A 21134-nucleotide genomic window follows, 5' to 3' on the forward strand; every position below is an offset into this window, starting at 1 on the left:
GGGGGGGGGGGGGCTACGTACCTACGTACACTTGGCCCCTCCCAAACGTATTTTTGGATTTCAATAAAACGATAATGGTGCAAGAGTTATGATCGGTGGCGCATGTGAGCTGATAACGAACGCGCATTCATTTATAATACATTTATTTTTTATTTATTTATTTTATAATACATAATATAATACACGACTATCGAATGTGTAAGTGGGGGGGATAACGGACCCCTGAAAGGTACATAGACTAAGCACACATTTGCTGCAAGAGTTCCCAGGTAGTTTATAGCACCCTACCCTTCAATATAACACCTTCTTTTAGGGAATGTTATAAAAATTTAAAACCCAAAAAAACAAAGAAAAACCGTGCTTTCTAAAAAATTTTCAAAATTGAGGATTTTTAAACCCCTCGCAGTCCCACCCCCCTATGACAGGTTCTCATTCCATACCATACCACTCAGTCAGCGGCATGGACCCAAAACCGCTGAGTAATGAGCAGCCGTTTCCCTCGAAGAATGACCACGCTGATTTTTTGGACAAGCTAGCGATGTGCGACGTGGAGTCACAACCCGGCACCGCGTGGAACGCCAGTATATTATTCAGCTGTAGGGGACCCAGACTAGCACACAATTCATGGATAGGATTCTACTTTTGCAGTTCCGATCATGAGTTTTGAGTAAGACATTCCACGAGTCGCTAATAAGCAAATGATCTGTCTTGGGTGTCATTTTCGTCTGTGTTGTTCAAGATTTTTGCATTTTTGCAAATTCTTCGACTCGTCGGATTGTAGCAGTTGGAATGTTGTCATCGTCTTCAGAACAGAATTATATCATTTAAACCTCTCGCCAGGAAAGATTGCCGGTCACAGAACCCTTGATGCCGGTCTACAATCTACGTTTTTCTAAAGATGTGAGCGACTTCTGGAATAGTATCGTGTCAATGTTGAACAAAAAGACTTTTCGTTCAACATTGGCACGATCCTATTCCGGAAGTCGCTCGCATCTTAAGAAAAACATATATTGTAGATCGACGCAAGGTGTGCTATGACCGGCAATCTTTCCTGGCGAGAGTTATAGTAGAGATTCAAGCACTCAAGGAGAGAGGCTCTCTAAGATTCCTGGATCACTAGTTGAGGACTGTGGGCACTTCCAGAGTTTGGCGATTAAATTTGATTGTGCGCGAAACGTCTTCAGTGCTGACAGCACCCCACTAGAAGCCACCATCTGTTTAGCATGAGTCTTCTTGCCATCAAGCGTGTCCGTTAAAATATCTACGTTATCTGCTGTTATGTGCAGCGCTGGTTCAATCTCTCCATCGGATGTGAATGCCTTAAAGTTGGCTGGAATAACAGCCCCGTAGCAGCACGTATATTTTGAAGTGTAGCTTTGGCTAGATCCGTGTCCACTTGGAATACCTGCCGGTAGGTATGGCCTGAGGAACAAGCTTCCGGAAACAGGTATTTCTCCAAATAGTCACCTTCGTCGTCTTCTTCACTATAAACGTCCAGTTCAGAATTAATATCATCAAGTGCTCTTTCTCCACCAAGCAAAACATTTAAAAACAGATGAAGTGACTTAGGCACTACGGCTGTAGCCTCAGGATGCGAAACGTGAAGTCCAGAGTAGCCAGGCGTTCAGTTGAGGCCTCGGCAGTGCTGTATGGACAACTGTTAGGAAGTCATCCTCAGGACGATACTCTGGCAGATTCAACCCACGGAGGTCGTCACCAGATCTGCCTTAATTTTTGCTAACAATTTTGCAGATATTAAAAGAAGCTGCCGTCCAGTTGGGGGCTGGTAAAACAGGAATACATCGTTGAAAACGTCTTAAAGTTTTCCCCTAAATGTTGATAATCTGGCTTGAAAGGACGCAGGAATCGCTACGTTTATGACATGTGGTAAGACAACGTATCTCTGAAAGACATCGGAAAGACGCAAAACCTAGAAATAAAAAAGGACTGTTAGGCAATCCTCTTGATTTTAATGTAAATAAGAAATTAGTGGCCCAAGGAGGCTGATACTTTTAGCTCTTTATATTACGATTCTAGCTTGGTTGCCATCTTGGTTTAAGAACTTCTGGTCCAAATTTCGACGCGGAAACAAGCATTTTCGGATTCAACAACGTTAGTTCCTCCAATCGTTATATAAAATGCTTCTGACATTTTTATATTAAAAAAATCTGTCCTAATCTCTCATTTAGGTTTTTACATCGAAAATTCTCAGCTTCCTGGACAGCCAATATATTCCGACGTGTTCAAGATAAAGACGTACAGCGTGCCGAGCCTGAAAACGGCAGAAGTTAGGAAGTTCGTTAAATTCTCTAATTTAACCTAACTTCTTAACCCTTCCACGGATCATATATCGAGGGCCCTTTGGTAGGACACTAATCTTGTTTCAACTTTTCGCGTATTGTCGCTGACGCGTATCCTTCGCGTGAAATATACGGCATTGCGGCAAAAGTTAAATCTGCAGCCGCCCCGCTAAAAGAATGCAATGATTTCGAGTTGTAATTAACTGCGACTGTATGTTCCTGGCAAATCTTGTTTACAGAAAAAAATCCAATTACGGTACATCAGTTCAGCCAATTTAATTTCATTTTATGGAAGTAATTACTATAAAAATTTGTTCAGTATTTATAACCTTAAAAGCCTTAATCTTTGAAAGTTATGCAAAATGTGCAATAAAGTACTGCTATCTTAATTTTCCAAGCGCAACCCCTTTTCGGTGTCGTATTGATATGTGAGTTTAAAAGCAGGAAAGCTATGGTAAGCCCATAATTTTGAAACCAAATTTAAAGACACATTTTATGTAAGCGAGGGAAGGTGTACACTTCACCCCTATTTACTATTAATCAAGTTAATCATGTAACCAGCGCAATCTCTCTGTTTACGACTTTTCCCTAAACATAAAAGAGCGCGTTTGTGCTACGTGTTTTTCTTTTCCATTAACAACCGGAAATATCTATCATCGGGATGTGTTCTCCAATAGAATTTAACACAAAATAGCTAACTTAATGTAACGCGTGCGGAGAAGATCCTTTATAACTCCATTTCCCCAATAGCAAATTCCATCACGCGTAGATTTCGTATTTTTAAATCCTAATCTAACCTACCCATTTCCCTTTTCTTTCGCTAAAACGACTCGTGTATAAAGGCAGGGGCTACTCCTTCCCTCTTCACTCATGGTTTCCGATTGATTTAATCCCATTCCATATGATTTCATTAAATTTTATGAAAATGGCCAGTCACTACGTAAAATAATTATAGGAAACGTAGTCTCCGAGAAAATTCATCCTTAAGTAAATTCGATCGGGAAATTCGGCGCCCCGGAAGATTCGCCACTGCAAAATTCGCCCTCAAAGAATTCGTTCATATAAAATTTTCTCCCACAACACTCCAATTCAGAAAAGTTCGACCCTAACATTAATCTTGAGAAACCCGTCTCAAACCGTTGCGTTCATTCAATGTGTTCTTATAATTCTCATAATCCATTCAACCAATATTTTGCTCCCCCACATAAAACAAACAAAAACCTCCGACCCAACGCACAAGCCGATAACAAAATCGTACTTGAATTCCATATCCACCTTCCCGCGAATGGTTAATACATGTGAATATTACATAGCACTCCAACTTCCAAATACCCTAAATTATCTAAACCACCCTGTATATTAGTCTCAATTTAAATCCACTCACACCTGTGGAAAATTCCACCTTTATTAATATGACCATATGACCAAACATGTACTATAACACTTTTCAACAAATAATAAAATTCACCCTGTAGTGAAGATGCGCTAAGCTAAATGAATTGTTAACCATTTTTTTTAAACCTTAAGCAAATTCAAATTGATAAAAGCAAACACCCTAATAAATCGACAAAAGTAATACAAAACAATTACCCTACAAAAATAAACCCCTACAGAGAATCTAAAAAAGCGACAGAGCTCCTCGATGTGACCCTACGCCTACGGGGTCATTGGATTTTTGAACCAAATCGGTCCAAGCCTGTCTGATCGAAAAAGTACGAATTGTTTTGGATTCTACGCACCAAAATTAATAAGAAAAAGAGTTTTCCCGAAAAATTTTGGTGCAGTCGATTTTTGGTAAAAAAGCCTTTTTTTGCCCCGAAGAAAAAATTGTCTCAGATCGACCCGGAAAAAAATTTTTCTTATAGAATGTGGCCTGTAGAATCCATAATTTCAAACAGTTCCAAGATTGGGCTACTAGTTCAAAAGTTACAGCCCCTTGAATTTTTTTTCGAAATTGGTTTCTAGTCTATAACTTTTTATTGAGAAGTCTGATCGAAAAAGTACGAATTGTTTTGGATTCTACGCACCAATATTAATAAGAAAAAGTGTTTTCCCGAGAAATTTTGGTGCAGTCGATTTTTGATAAAAAAGGAAGGTTATACACTGCCTTTTTTTGAGCCCCGAAAAAAACATATCGCTGGGAGTTCAAGTTGAATCGAATGAATTCCAAACTATACCTGGTTTAGGGTATAGCACCACCCTATACCATAACTCCAGCAGTGAGGTTCAGCGAGATTATCGAGTCCGTCACCACGGTGCACTGCAGTGCAACCGCGCTCGCTTTCTGCAAGGCTATCGCGAGACATACTTTCGTTCATGTTCGCCATGAACCGGTACATGTGGAAATTTCCCTATGTTTAACAAAACACAAAATCGAAAAAATACTTTCTTAATTGCATTAATGCATTATTGTGTTAAAGCATTATTGTTGCTATTACATTTGCTTTATGTTCTAGGACAGATTGTAAATAAAACAGGGAGATAAAAAAAATTCTAAAGCGTCATGGAGGAATGCGCGTTTCGGTATTTCTACCGGGTGAGTTTCAAATAGCGAAAGAAGTGGACGAGCGAGAGGTTCTCGAGTCGAAACGTACTAATTAGGTACGTTAAAAATTAGATTCTAAGACGAATTTTCGAGTGATTTTTACGATCCATCACGTACCATTTTTAGTGCGCTGAAATTGAATTCTTAGTGTAGTTATCAAAGCATCATCATTGAAGCGGTCTGTTTCCATATTTCTAAAGGGGGTGGTATTTTCCGGGGAAAGATAAGACCAATTGTAACCTGGAAAGGAAGTCTCATTCACGTCAATTCAGTAAGTTATTTAAAATTTTTTGATTTGTATAAAGTAGTGGTCGATTATTTTTAGGAATTTACATAATAATGTTGCTTGAGTATTTTAATATTCCTAAAGGAATCGGCCTCCATTTGCATGAACAGATTTCTTATGGTAATTATTGATAAGAATCGAATCCAATCAAAGAATTCTGGCAAACGACCCATTTTTTATATAATAAAAAAAAATAACTTACGGATACTGATGAGACTTACATTTCACTAGGTTATCTAAAAATAATGCACTGCTTCCTAGAATATGCGACAACTGTTTTGAAAATTCAGGATGGTGAATTTTATCTCGACCGCAATCAAGGCTTGGTGTGAAAATCGCGTAAAAGTACTCGAAGTATTATTGTTTAGATACAGGAATAGAAAGCCCAGTACGCTAATTTTACGATTATCATTAAAGTATGAACAAAAACCAAAATATCTTGTCGATTTTCAATAACCGGAAGGTACGCATTACGTAAATGTTTCCGTACATTATTTACACAGTTTTACTGTTCTTGATTAAGTATGGACCTACTTAATTCACACCCTTAAACACTGGATAATTTGTATCGTGATTTATACAGTTTCCGCTAGCGATTTCGTTTAAAGCGACCGTAATTATATTGATCATAAATTCGCGACGAATCCACTACCTTTTGCGAAAACGTATTGAAATTCCACACACTAGTATGGTTAAAATTAGGCATAGAATTGCATTCACTATCACGCTGTCGATAAAATTGAATAGTTCGTTCTTTTGCGATCAAGAGTGCCCGATTTTTTTGCTTAGTTGGCTACTTATACATAGCTGACCAGCTCAAGTTCTGAGACGGGACAAGTTCGCTTTTTCTGCACGCATCTTCATGTATTTAAGGTCCCCCTACCTCTCCTTTAAAGCGGTTAATAGAAATGGAAACACGCGCTTGGCGTACTTACCTAGCCCATATTTAATACTACGCGCTTCGCTTTTCGCCAGACCTACTCACGTGCACGTTTCCTATGTAGCGGTACAAATGTAAATATTCGAAAAAAAAACTGCAAAGCGATCACTCGTGACAATAGGTGGAGAAAGAATGAAACCTTGTTGCTACTACAAGCTTGATTTAGTGGGATAGATACTCGGGTTCCGACAGGAACATGTTATGTGCATAAAAGCTCGGCTTAGTAGAGCAACTTCGGCTAAACCCCGGGCACGGATTCTCTAATGACCTTTCAGTACACTTTTAAACGACTCTATTTCTCATATTCTTCATAGGTTACATTGAAAGAAACAAAACGCGATGGCCGGTGCGAAACGGACCTCTTCACTTACCTTATACTATTTTAAAATCGAAGGTTTATCCTACATACCCTATACAGCACTCCTGCGATATGCAGCATTAGCTAACACTTTTAGAACAGATTGATCTTTCGTAATGTTAGCAGAAATTTCCCAAAACTGAGGGTACTTTTACATAAACCTACTAATTTAGTGTGTTGCAACACACTAGGGAGTATCCCATGTTTGTTTTCCGAAATGCTTTGATTTCACCACTAAGTCCTTAAAAGTGTGTATGTTTGACCACGTGCTACGTATATTCATATGCATTCAAATTGAACACGATGTAGCAATAATCGAAAGAATAAACCTCTATTATTATTATTATTATTATTATTATCCCTCTCTTGTTTTTGGGCCCTCAACAGGCATGCGCCCAATTACAGAGTGACCCGCATAATGCTATTTAGAGGTGCCTCTGCAGAAGGTCTTAAGTTGGTCTATACTACTCCTGTATTTACCTTACGAATTAGGAAAACTGCAGGAAAACCTAATTTAGAGTAGCCGGTAGAATGCTCGGAACTGGTCTAAGGTAATTTCCATCTCCGCCACAGATGAAAAATTCACCTCAACCCAGGTTCGAACACCCGACCTTCGGATTCATAACCCAATGCTATACCACTGAGCCATGAATCCTCTAGTGCTATACTCAATGAATATCCATTACCCCCATTTTAAATCGGCGACAATTTATATGCAAGTCCACCAAGAAATAGCTTTACAAACGTTTTGCTCATTTTTTAGGTACTTTATCAAAAGAAAATAACAATAAGAACTAAAGAAACGTGCCTTGTATAAAAACCGAGAAAAGGTCTTAAGAAAAAATAGATGACAATCGGCTCCTCCACAATAATATGAATCTCCGGAGACAAAGTCAATTTCATCGATTCTTATTTCCTCCTTTAACTTCTGTTGCGATAGCTAACAGTTTTATAAATAATCTTTACTTAGCGCCTGTGTATCCCCTTGTATTATTCATATACTAACATGGACGGATGTTTCAGTTACATCACGTTCTTACAAACTGTTCTCCCAAATAATATTACGGCCGTCATAATCCTAAAGGCGTATCAGAATTTTCCAATATATTTGCATTCTGATAATTCAAATCGTCATAAATTCAATCTGATATTTTTGTATTAGCAGATTCCACTATCCGAACACCAATAGTGAGTAGTGACACCCCTTTTTCAAATTGATGAAGAAGAGTAATAATAATAGGAAATAATTATTCAAATATTTATCTATGCATTAGCGAATAGCAATTTCCTGGAACACTTTTCTTCTCGCTCTCATTGTATTTTTAAAGCAGCGTATCAGTTACCTTGCAAGCAACAAATCCAACTTTACTAACGTAAATTAGTAATGTAAACTCTCTCTTTCTATCAGCGTGCAAAACTTCATTTTAACCGCGTAAAATCGCCTATAATTGGCACCTAAGAATGTCAATAATAAGAAAATCCAAATTTAAATCTTGAGCCCTCCGATTCTTATAAATTCCAATTTTTTAGAAATTCATCAAATGTATCAGATTCTTTGTACCTACTTTCATTTTTCATAATTCTTTGGATTCGTTAAATATGTGATTTTTTCGAATTCGTTTTTCTGACTGTGGACATTCATCCGGATTATCCAAAACCTTTCGTTTCATTGAATTGTTCACAGTCTTCACTTTCAGACTTCACATTTTTTCCTGTTCTTTTTCTTTGCTGACTCAGATCTTCAAATCCCCTCCAGAAACAAATTCTTCATCTCTTTACGCTTTCTTCGGAGAGTTCTAAATTGTTTAAATTTTTATCATTTTTTCGATTTTCGGATCCAAACATTTTTTAAATTAGGTACATATTCCAATTTTTTGGGTGTTCAAATTTATTTTGATTCTTCGGTTTCTTCAGTTTCTCTTTCTTAGAATTCTTCAGTTATACTGCCGGTTCATCGGCTTTTGATTCTTTTTTTTTCGAATTCTTCCTATTCGTTATATTCCTCGCATTGGCGTTTGAAATTCCTCCGACGCTTAAAATAAATCTGATCTGATATTCTTCCATTTCTTTGAAATTCTTCCCACTCTTCGAATTTAATTTACATTTCCAACAAAGTAGACGTATTGTAGACGAGTAGACGTTTACGCGTAGATGTCCATAGATCCCAAGCAAAACGTTTCTCTCCAAATGACCCAAATAAAATTGCTCAAAATGTTCATTTGGAAACTACGCCAACAAAGGGGGCAAAGTTTACGTTTTCCTTTAGCTATACCAGATAGAATAGAATTAAGGCTTTTCGATTTTGTAGTAATTTCTTCCAAATTGGAACTTGGCGCACGCATCAGCACATAGTTTGGACCTTAAGAATACAAGTTACGCTGAAGTGTTTACACTATTGGCCATATCAATGGTAATGGGAATGTACAGGGTGATTTTTTTTCAGGCGTTGTTCCATTTGCTATCCATGAACTTCTTTTCAGTGTGCCGTTGGTAGATTGTAAAATAAGAAATTGATATTAGCCATTCAAAGAGGTAACGTAGACAGTACTATGGGGACTTTTAAAGAATTTATATCAATGAGTGAAATTGATTATTATCCACTTATCCTTGTTCTGTGATATTAGTTTTCTTTGTGAAATGTTTTTTCTTTTGAATTAAAATTTTGATTTTGATTAAGACCAGTTTCATTTAAAACGTCTGGAAAGCATTTGTTATATTTTTATATTTTTGAATTAAACTACCATCGATTTCCGTTATTCTGCAGGTAAATACAGTTATTGTTTATGTGCAACCCATTCAATTTCTTTACCCTTCTAACTTTATCACGGATCTCTTAGTCTGATTTGTACCCCCTCAGTAAGTATTTTCCCTTTTTAAATTTTCTATATGCACACGCTTTTATGAAATGACTTGTTAGCCGAGAGATTCAATCTACCTGTTCCCCTCTTAGTAAATTTTTTACACCCACAATGGCGAATTAACTTAAAAATGGCGATGTCTAATTTTTCTATTGGTTAGTGTTCCTTACGCCACCAATCGCAGCTGTGTTCCAAAACCCACTCAATTAAAAAAAACATAAAATATTCAAATACTTGTCACTCAAATACATTAAAAATTAAAAATAGTATACTAGATAAAAGTCTTAATACTACTTAAAAAATCAAGTTATACTTTGTATGGGGTTAGCTTTTTTATATTTTTATTGTTATATACGGGAGTAAAAGCGTATTATTATTATTATATTATTATATAGGAGGTACCTACCAGGACCTTTCTTATACCAGTTATATCCTTAAGAATACGTGTACCAGTTTTCAAAGCGTCGTACGTCTTGTACATGATACGTACGCCTTTCTGAAATTAATCCTAGCGATTTTGGAACAGATCCATTTTTGACCATCCGTTTGTCCGTGTGCATGATAGTTTGTTTAGAAACGATCGCTTTGAAAATTGGTACATGTAATAAATTTACCATCAAACTTTAGGCTTTAATCAAATAAAAAATGACATTAATTTAATCAAAGCTGTCTATAACTATTTAATATTAGCACATTCTCCCCTCGTTATTTTGAAACGTAGTCTTGTAGATACAACGGTAATTTTCTTTCTCGTTCCGATCTTCTTTGTTCTTCTGTTAATACTGTGTTGGGGAACGAATTGGATTCAATGACAGGAACTTCTGATACATGAGGAACAGCTGGATCAGATTCAAAACTGTGATCTTATCCTGTAGATTCTTCGCGACCAAAAATTGAACTGTCCCCTGTTGGAGCCTAATGTTTTAAAGAAACCGTAACTTCCTTCCCATTTGCCCTTCGGATTAAAGCATATTCTGGATTTGCCTCAATCAGATCCACTTCTTCGACCAATGGACTGTACTTGGAAGTTCGTACATGACTCTTCATTAGTACCTTTCCTGGATTTGCTAACCAAGAAGGTATAGCTGTTCCATTTGTCGAACGACGTGCATGGGAGAACATCCTTTCGTGAGGAGTGCAGTTTATAGATGTACATAAAAAGGAACGTATGGCATGTAATGATTCTGCCAAAACTTCTTCCCATCGTGAAGTCTCTAATCCCTTATTCTTCATAGCCAAAGACATGGTTTTCCATAAAATTCCATTATACCGTTCGACAAGTCCGTTGCCCTGAGGGTTATATGGAGTAGACGAACTCGTAGCGATGCCTTGTGTATGGAGATAGTTAATAAGATCTTTCGAGAGAAATGATGTTCCTCTGTCAGAATGAATATATGCAGGAGTCCCGAATATGGAGAAAAGATTGTAAAGGTTTTTTTTAATCGTAGCATAGGTCATATCCCGACAGGGGTAGGCAAAAGGAAATCTTGTATATTCGTCAAGAATAGTCGAAATATACGTATTCTTAGTGTTAGAAGGGACTGGTCCTTTAAAATCTACATTGAGCCTTTCGAATGGTCTTGTAGCTTTAATCAGATGATTTTCTTGACATTTATAGAATCGAGGTTTCAATTCTGCGCATACGGGACATGCAGAAGTGATTTGTTTAATTTCTTCTAAAGAAAAATGTAGATTCTTTGAGTTGATCCAGTGATACATTCTGGTAACTCCTGGATGACACAGAGATTTGTGTAAATTACACAATTCATCATGATTTGTGGCTCCACAAATCCTCGATAACGCGTCAGCTACTTTGTTGAGAGAACCAGGACGATATGAGATATCAAAGCTATAACAAGACATCTCTAGTCTCCATCGCTGAATTTGATCGTTTTTGATTTTACTTGTATGTTGCAAATTGAACATAAACGACAATGCTTCCTGATCAGTAATAAGTTTGAAATGTCGATTGCACAAAAAATGTCTCCACTTTCTAATACTCTCAATAATAGCAGTAGCTTCTTTTTCTATTGCAGGGTACTTCTTTTCACTTTCGGTAAGAGTTCTAGTAAAGAAAGCAACAGGACGTCCGTTTTGTGTGAGAGCTGCAGAGATAGCAACATCTGAAGCATCTGTTTCGACAACTAGAGGAAATTTCGGGTCCACACATACGAGTAAAGAGTTGGCAATATCTCTCTTAAGTTTTGAAAAAGCTGATGTGGCTTCTTTTGATAAAGGAAACGATTTGCTATTCATCAGAGGACGAATCTTTTCAGAGAATCGTGGAATCCATTTCGAGTAATAAGCAAACATACCGACTATTCTCTGTAAAGATCCTTTATCACTAGGCAGAGAAATTTTCAGCAAATGTTTCAAACGATCGGGGTCAGGTTTGATCGAACCTTCACTTATAAGATGTCCTAACAGTTTAATGGAAGTAGTTTACTCTTCTTCTCGTTTAATTTGATATTGTATTTCTTTGCTACTTCAAGAAATTTATTAAGATTTTCATCGTGTTCAGCTTTATTGCGTCCGCCAATCGTAATGTCGTCAATGTAACAATGAACGCCGCAAAGTTTTTCAGTGTCGACTATTTTATCAATAAATTTTTGGAAAGCCGGTACCCCATTAGTGACACCAAAAGAAAGTCTTGTAAATTGATACAGTCTCCCGCAAGCTTTGAATGCCGTAAACGGTCTTTCATCAGCACAAATAGGAACTTGATGGTAGGCCGACTCAAGGTCTATTGTGCTAAAATGACTATATTTGGCTACTTCCGTGATCACCTCTTCCACACATGGTGCTGGGTAAGCATCAAATTCGGTGAATTTGTTTATAGTATTTGAATAATCTATGACCATGCGTTTTTTATGATTAGCATTTTTAGTAACTATGACTTGAGCCCTCCAAGGAGAGGAACTCTCCTCAATTATTCCAGCTTGAAGGAGCTTGGTTACTTCTTCCCTGATGAATTCATTATCTTCTGTTGAATGTCGTCGTGACTTTGTTGCAATAGGTTTCACATTAGGGGAGAGGTTTGAAAAAATTCGAATTGATTCTATATTTACATGAGGAAACACTGTAGCGCTAGATATAAAAAGGGGCGGGTTGGGACCACCAAAATTAACATCAAGTCGCGAATGCGATTTTAAGATATCATGGCCCACAATAATATCAGCACATAAGTTTGGCAAGACTAATAGTTTGGTGTTTATATACATGTGATCTAAAATGTTCAGATCTATCTTAACACATCCTTTTACACAAGATGACAATGAAGTAGATGCCATGGATACTGTAATTGCACCTTCAGGGAAAATTTCAAACCCATTAATAATTGTAAATTTCTCATTGATATAACTGTTGGAGCTACCAGTGTCAATTAGGCCTTGTGCTATTTTTCCATTAATGTTTGCTAATATAGTAGCTTTAGATAGAGTTGATAAGGAACTAGCCCCAACAATACTTGCAATGAATGTTTCTTCCAAAGATAATTTGGGTTCAATTGAATCATTAAGAGCTGCAGAGGTTTTAACAGTTCTATTAGTCTTCTTGGAAAGGCATACTTTTGGATAATGTCCAGTACAGTACAGCTTAGTACAGTTCGTACAGATAAAATCACGAGCTGGACAAACAGAGCGCGGGTGACGAGATCCTCCACAAAAGTAACATTTGTAAGTAGTTCCAGAACGTGTTGAATAACATTGGTTATTAGATATTCCATCAGAATTTGATGTACATGTGTACGTTTCTGAATTTTTAATGGCTCTTTCAATTGATCGAGCCTTTTCTTCTGCTTCATCTAGTTCAAGGGACTTGTTCTCTAAAAGTCTCTGTCGTATATTAGATGAAAATAAACCTGCAATAAAGGCGTCTCGAATGTAATCTTGTTTATTTTGTTCAGCAGACACGGCCTTAAAATGGCACTCCTTGGCTAACGACTTGAGAGCAGTCAAATACTGATCAATTGATTCTGTTGAGAGTTGTTTTCGAGTTGCAAGTTGATGTCTAGCATAAATCAAGTTTTTCGGTTTCACATAAAGGGCTTTAAGAATATCTATAGCGGCTTGGTATGTTTTACAATCGTTAATGTATTCAAATACGTTAGAAGATAAAAAATTTGACAGTACCTGCAACTGATCTTCGTCTTTCACTACATATTCGGATTTTTCAGTGAAGTTTTCGAAGAGTCGAATCCAATGAAGCCATTCTTGTTGAGCCGTAGGACTATCAGGGTTTGAAGAAAACTTGTCTGGTTTAAAGAGCTTTTCCATTTATATATTTTTTATTTGATTAAATTGTAATAAATTTACCATCAAACTTTAGGCTTTAATCAAATAAAAAATGACATTAATTTAATCAAAGCTGTCTATAACTATTTAATATTAGCACAGTACACATGGTCTTAAGAATATAAGAAAGGTCCCTATTGTTATTAAGTTACGTAGACTATCGAGTCAAAATGGACAATGAAGACTTTTCCTAAACATTTCTAAATTGTTTGAAATTGTTATTTGAATAACTTAAAAGTACCTACTGCGTTTTTTTGAGGCCGGAAAAAAATTGTCTCAGATCGACCGGGAAAAAAGTTTTCTTATAGAATGTGGCCTGTAGAATCCATAATTTCAAACAATTCCAAGATTGGGCTACTAGTTCAAAAGTTACAACCCTTTGAATTTTCTTTCGAAATTGGTTTCTAGCCTATAACTTTTGATTGAGAAGTCTGATCGAAAAAGTACGAATTGTTTTGGATTCTACGCACCAAAATTAATAAGAAAAAGTGTTTTTCCGAGAAATTTTGGTGCAGTCGATTTTTGGTAAAAAAGGAAGGTTATACACTGCCTTTTTTTGAGCCCCGAAAAAAAAATTGTCTCAGATCGACCCGGGAAAAAAATTTTCTTATAGAATGGGGCCTGTAGAATCCATAATTTCAAACAGTTCCAAGATTGGGCTACTAGTTCAAAAGTTACAGCCCTTTGAATTTTCTTTCGAATTGGTTTCTAGTCTATAACTTTTGATTGAGAAGTCTGATCGAAAAAGTACGAATTGTTTTGGATTCTACGCAACAAAATTAATAAGAAAAAGTGTTTTCCCGAGAAATTTTGGTGCAGTCGATTTTTGGTAAAAAAGGAAGGTTAAGTATTCAAATACTATGCGAAGTATTCGAATACTTCTCAAAGTATTCAAATACCTTGCGAAGTATTCGAATACTAAATATTTGTGAAAGTATTTGAGTTACAAATACAAATACTGCTTCCATAAAGGTATTTAATTACAAAGTATTTGAATACTTTAAAGGATTTGAATACTAAAAAGTATTTACAAAATCGAATACTGCCCAGCTCTGGTTTTAATTAGCAGGCGCTAAACACCCGCTTTAGAGTGCTATTTTCCGCTATGCGCTGCATTTTCTTTAAGCTTCCCTTTATGTCCGTAAGTAATTGACTTTCAGGAGGTAGACTTACACAAATGATTGAACTAATAAACCAAAGCGAAACTTGTAAACAGTAATTAAACGTATTTTTGTGTAGGTATTTGTTTAAAAGCACAAGTCAATCCTTCAGAACTAATTAATTATATATTATATGAAAGTAACTGAATTCGCCCCCTTTAGTTATCCTTCGCTAAAGCCTTACTAATGACTGGTTGCGTAAGGTCACTGATCACTGCATGCCTAAATTTCTCGATTCTGTACTTTTTTCCGCTGACTCGACGTTTTTAGCTTACACTATCACGAATGTTCGGTCCAGTTTCTGTTTTTTTGTGTGAGACTGTGCCGTTCATCTAAATTAATTTTTAATGTGCTGTACTACAAAAACCTGTCTCTTTCAAAGGAATTTCAACAAAAACTTTTGGGTTCAATTAATGAAACTATTTTGAAAGTAATTTTATTCTATATCCTTCCCTTTAATAGCGAATGTGGCGTGACCCATTATCGTTCTAAAAATGTTAGAGACGCCACCATACTTTTCTCTATATGCAGAAATTGTATAGGTATCAAATTAACGGTTAAAAGCAACCATACTTGAGTTTAGTAAATAATGGCACAAACAAAAAGCAGATCCTTGCAATAGATCCTTTGTGTGTTTGATTGAAAAGCCCGTTGAAAGCTATTGAGGAATAAGATCCCCTTCTTAAGAAGCAAGTAGTCCAAATAAACAACCTTCTTTAGGTCACTTGAGTATAGAATTTCAGGAAATATTGCGAAATTTTTATGCGATAATTTCTTTTAGAATATATATACCGAAACGTAGCGTAAGTAAATTTATGTTGAGTAAACAAATTTAGTAACTGCTGTTGGTTTACACACGAAGCTAATTTGAAATTCACTCACTGTTAAACACCTTCTCAAGGAGTTGGCCTGTTGCATATACTATAGCAAAACAGATGTTAGATATCTGCAGCAACATCAAATGTAACTTCCTTTGAAGGTGTTTACCCATTGCCTTTCTAGCTTTCGAATTAAAAGCATCTTTATACTTTACAGCCTCCAGAATACTACGAACGATGGATAAAACGGTCGACCCTTGCAAGGATTTTTATCAATATGCATGTGGCGGTTGGATTAGATCAAATCCAGTACCTGACTGGACCGCAACTTGGGACAGATTGGCCGAGCTTAGAGAAATGTTGATACAACAAATGCGACAGCTTTTGGAAGTAGGAGACGGATCGTTAAATAAAACAAGCCAGTCCTCTGGAGTTCGCAAAGCTCGAATTATGTACCGCACATGCATGGATGCAGGTAATAACATTTAGGTACCTACTCGTAAAATAATTTGCGCAGATTCACAACCATAAAATTGGGACAATCGGGCTTGTTAATGATTATGCATTATTTCCGGTATATCAGGGCGTTTACAGATATTAATCAACGATTCAGCCCACTGACCTAGTTCACTCATCGTCCACAATAATTACCCAGTTCACGTGCCATTTAATTAATATTCCTTACGAAAGATCAACTAATCGTTCATTGAATTAATGCACTAAACGAGAGTATGAACTTGAAGGAAACTCGTCGAAAGCTTCCACTTGGGTTTGAGAAATGCAAAAATAAAATTTAAAGGTATCATTTGCTTTAACAAAATCACCTGCCTTTCTTAGAGGCTATTCGTAGGTAAAACTACAGTAATAATTATAAAGAAATGTAACACATAAAAGTTCAAATTCAGACAGAGCTATTAAATTATTAAATATAACAGTAAAACGAAATGAAAATTAGTTACATTTTAAATGAAAAGGCAAAGGTCTTGACAGTGCAACAGCAATATCGAAGGTCCATAGAGAGATTTATTGCTGTTTGGCCCTTCCCCACGAAAAACAGACAAATTGTAACCAAATAGATAGTACCTACTCTCCAGGAAATCGATCAGATCTAATTAGCGTTTCACGATTTTCTAACCATCTTATTGAACTAAATTCTCCACAATGATTGATTTACAAACCGTTCTCTTTATATTCGAACAAGCACACCAACGCCAATGTCACAATTCACTTTAATTCAACTCCATTTGGGGTATTTATCAACATGAAGCTGACCAACGATTATTACACCTACCGAGCGCACTCAATCTGAAAAGAATTGCCTTGAATATTTGGTTCAATAGCACTTATCTTAAAGAAAAGCTGTTTCGTAAGTACATCTATTAAGGGGAAGAACAATTCCACTTTACATTGCGAGGCAAGGCAGATTTCTTGAAAAAAGACGAAATTTATCGCGTTCCATTACCTACATTTGTTCTTGTCGTCTCTTTATTTGGCCTAGAATGGGATTTATCATAGACGAGAGGTTAATGGTATTGTTATGAATAAATTTCCTAGTTATTATCTTGTCTATCACAGTTTAAAGTAACAAATTCGATAGTGAATTAAGGGTAGGATTAGTGTAGAAATTTGTTCGGCTACACAGGATATCTAACGACTCTGAGTCGATTATCAATAAGACCGTTTCGGCTCATTCTTTTTCAGCTATTCAACTTTTGGGTTATACAGGCCGTATTTAAATCCGATGCCCTAATTTTTATTCATGTTTGAAATATACGAATAATTGGAGTGAGTTTGGTATTAGAGATCATAAGCCTAAATCGAACGGCTTTTGAATTACTTGAGTTGTTTTTCCAAATAAATAAAGTAAAATAAATAAAATTCCTTAATACGGGTAAAATGAAGCTAACCCATTATTTTTGCTAATTGTTTAAATAAAACATGGATCTTACCTAACATGCAACAATCGTCCAAAAAATTGTATGTGTTCAGAAATCCATACCAAATTTAGCATTGCTCTTTCCATCGTGTTCCTTGGCCCCAAAAACGTGAATCCAGACCCTTGAACTGTACAAATCGGGCATTTTAGACGAAGAATGTGCGAGGGTAGTCCAAAAACAGCCCTTTTGCAATATCTCCCTCCGGTCCATTTTCACACTTTGCGGAAAGCAGGATCAGATTCAGCGGGGTCGAAATAGGGAGAAACTACATGTAACACAATTGTTACACGAAATGCTGCTTGCACAATCAAGGAGAGTATACCTTCTCTCTTCATTATCGCATCCGAATCTTGCCATTATTTTAATACTTTTTCATCTCCCCCTCGCGCGCTCTCTATTTTCACCCTCTGTTGTCGTATTTGTGCACCCAGGTCCTTTTACCAGTTCATTTTCCATCCTTTTTTCTATTCCTCTCCTTCTTCCGACCTCAATTCATCCATTCTCATTTTTTCTTTGTTCCTCCCACATTCCTTTTACGTTCATCCTTATTGTAAAGCATTCTTTTACCCACTCACTTTCTCTTTCACTCCTCTCCCCGAACCTTACCGTACAGCGTCCCGCCGCTATCCTTATCTTCTGCTTGCGTTTATCCCTAATATCCATTTATAGTATCTTTTTTGTATGCCTTCTAGTTCATCCCATTCCTTCTATCCCATTACTCCGTTCCGTACATAAGCAGTAAGCACCCCTCCCACCATTGCACCGAACAGGTATTTTCTTGTTCTGAAGTCATTCTATAAACCCCTCTCTCCTATTCCCCACACCTATCTCATTGCCCCCACCCCCTTTCTTTGTTCTCTTATTTGCGCATTCGCCCCATTATTTCTTTGCATTTGGTACTCTAAATATTTAACTTCTCTGACCTGTTCTATTCTTTTCCTCTCATTTTCCATTCAATCTAACATTTCCTTCCATCCCTCTGCCAAAATTTCATCATCCATTACCATTGCGCAGATTCTATACGCTGTCGTTATTATTGCGACTCCCCTCTCCTTTCCTTATCCTATTTACTAGATTCTTGATCCTTTCCTTGACCATATCAGTGGCGAAAATCCAAGCCTCATTTTCCATTTCGTCCTTTCCCGGCATTTTCCCTCTCTTCAATCTATTTAATTGCTGATCGATCTCCTCTCTTGTTATCTCATCTTTTCCTCCTCCATAGCCACCTGCTTTCCTGGTAGCCCTCATCAGTAGGTCCCTGGCGGCTGTTTTCCACGACTCTCTATCCTCTGCTCTACTCTTTACTCCTTCGTATCCTACCTCTCCCTCTTTCAGGTCGTTAACCAATTTCCTTCTTCCTCTCTCCTTTCTCCATGAACAGTTCCTTCGATTACTACCTTCAGAAAAACTTCCTTCCGAATACATGTCCAATCCAATTCATTTTGTTCCTACATTACTAATCTTATTAGTTCATTTGATGGCCATCATTCTTCTCCATTCCACATGTAAAAAAACTTCCAGCCTCTCCTGGTATCTTTTCATCGCTGTCATCCTTGTAGTACATTGATCAAATGTTTTTTCCATTCCGTTAAATGTGTCTTATTCCCCTTTTCTCCTCTGTTTTTCATCTCCTTTGCCATTAGTTCCCTGATTTGTTCTTCGTTGTCTATCTGTGTCCCCATCTTTTTTTCTTTACATTTTCTGTTGTACTTTTCCTGTTCTCTCACATCCTGCTCTATCTATTTCCCCTCTTCTTTTCTTTTCCATCATTTCTCTGTATCTGTTTCTCTTTTCTGTACACCGTCTGCTACACCACTCCTTTCTTTTTTCTCTCTTTGCTCTATGAATTATTTGTTTCCACGTTATTGCTTTTTTTAACATTCTCCTTCATACTATACCGCTCTTCTTCTGTACCCCCTCCTATATTTCATCTCCTTGTTTCTCTAGTCACCGTCAATATAGATTCACAGTGTCTCGCATCTTGTCCTTTTTTTGCATCTTTCCCTTTCTTGACCTTCGTATTTAAGCTAAGTGTCATCGGTTAGTGGTCCAATTCTATCCTTGTTCCTATCTTAAACTCTATTTTTTCCAGTATTTTTTGATTTACTAAAGTATAGTCAATTACCGATCTCCCCCCCCCCTCCATATTTCCATTAGAATTCTCCATCCGAGCTATCCTAATAATCCCAATAACATGTTGCCCGCTTTATCTCTTGATTTTCTTTCCTGTGTTCTTATTCTTTTCTTTACCCCTTGTCCATTATTACCTGTTCTTTTTTCCCGTATTCCTTCCTCCTCTTTGATTTCCATCTTCCAAATGTATTCCCTCGGTATTCTATCCCTTATTTTCTCCCAATTCTTTTCTACCAAACCCGCATCGAAATGAGCATCTTTACTTGCTAACTCCGCTACGTTCCAGAACATCAATTTCATCACTCCCCTCGTCCGTTTTCTTTCAGTTTGTTATTACTGTCCTCTTCCCTTCTTTACTCTATCTGCACTCTTCGTCTTCTATCATTAGTTTGCCATATCGACGTCTTGCTTTTTTGCTTTCTTTTTTCTCTGTGAACCACCTCCCTAATTTCTCTCTCTATCCTTTATACGGTGTCATCTATGTATATCCCACATTCTTTTAACTTTCCGTTACCCCTAATTCCCTCTTTTTTGTTCATGTTAGTTCCGCTACTATTACATTATTTCCCCTACTTCTATTGCTCTCGCCTCTTTTACGTTTGACTCTACTTGTAGGTTTTCTTTTAACCATCTCTCCTTGCTTTCTCCCTTTTTTCCTTTTTCCATCTTTACTTCTTGTAATAACAATAATAATAATGATTTATTGTTCAACAGATGACAATCATCCAATTACAGAACAAATACACAATTAAATCTGGCATGAGTGAAAAATAAACAATAAACTATAAATTCATTATCCTGCTCTTTCCTTCTCTTCATTCTCTCCCTTAGCCCTCCAACTTCTTCCCTCATCGTCTCTTTCAATATATATTTGTTCTTTTTGTTTCCTTATTTGTTTTTTTTGTTTCCCGCCCATCTTACTTCCTCCTTCTCTTCTTCCATCAGCTTATCAATAAATTAATTGTTTGCTTGCTGTCACTTTCTCCGTCTCTGGTTTCCTTTGTTCTGGAGATCTTATGACTCTCTTGACCTCCTATAAAGTAACTCGGCGCGCAATGTTAAATATTAACTTGAAGCTTGTAATAACTAGAATTAATACCAAAACGATTCGACGATATTCATTGCATTGCCTCGTCTCTTTCCAAATTATTCCATATTTGTAAAAAATAGATTTGCGAAACGTGAAAACACAGTACACACACAATTAATGCTGTAAAACTCCTCAGTGGAAAACGGAAGCTTTTAAAGACTGCACCACATATCGCAAGTCATCAAAATGTCGCTCGATTTCTGTTTCGAGTTACAGAAATAAAATGAGAACGATGCAGTTTCTCTGGGAGGTTGTTATTTTCTCCATTTTAAAATTGCATTTCTCGTTACGAGGGAAAAACACGTACTCGGAACACCGTAACACAAACCTTCAACGATGTTGTGAAAGACCAGACCAGACCAAAGACCAAAACTGAGGGAATTTGACTAATTTTAACATGACGTTAATCGAATACAA

General features: G+C 36.8%; 1 protein-coding gene across 2 annotated transcripts in view; it reads left to right on the forward strand.

The window, feature by feature from the left end:
* The window catches only part of LOC116166224 (neprilysin-4-like), a 95270-nt gene that overhangs the window by 45870 nt on the left and 28266 nt on the right, over nt 1-21134 (forward strand). For both annotated transcript variants that reach the window (XM_031481089.1, XM_031481090.1), the window contains exon 4: nt 15775-16032. In XM_031481089.1, the coding sequence (XP_031336949.1) occupies nt 15775-16032 (258 nt within the window). The remainder of the gene's footprint in view (nt 1-15774; nt 16033-21134) is intronic.

Source organism: Photinus pyralis, unplaced genomic scaffold (assembly GCF_008802855.1).
Source record: "Photinus pyralis isolate 1611_PpyrPB1 unplaced genomic scaffold, Ppyr1.3 Ppyr1.4_LG3a, whole genome shotgun sequence".
NCBI classification, from domain to species: Eukaryota; Metazoa; Arthropoda; class Insecta; order Coleoptera; family Lampyridae; genus Photinus; species Photinus pyralis.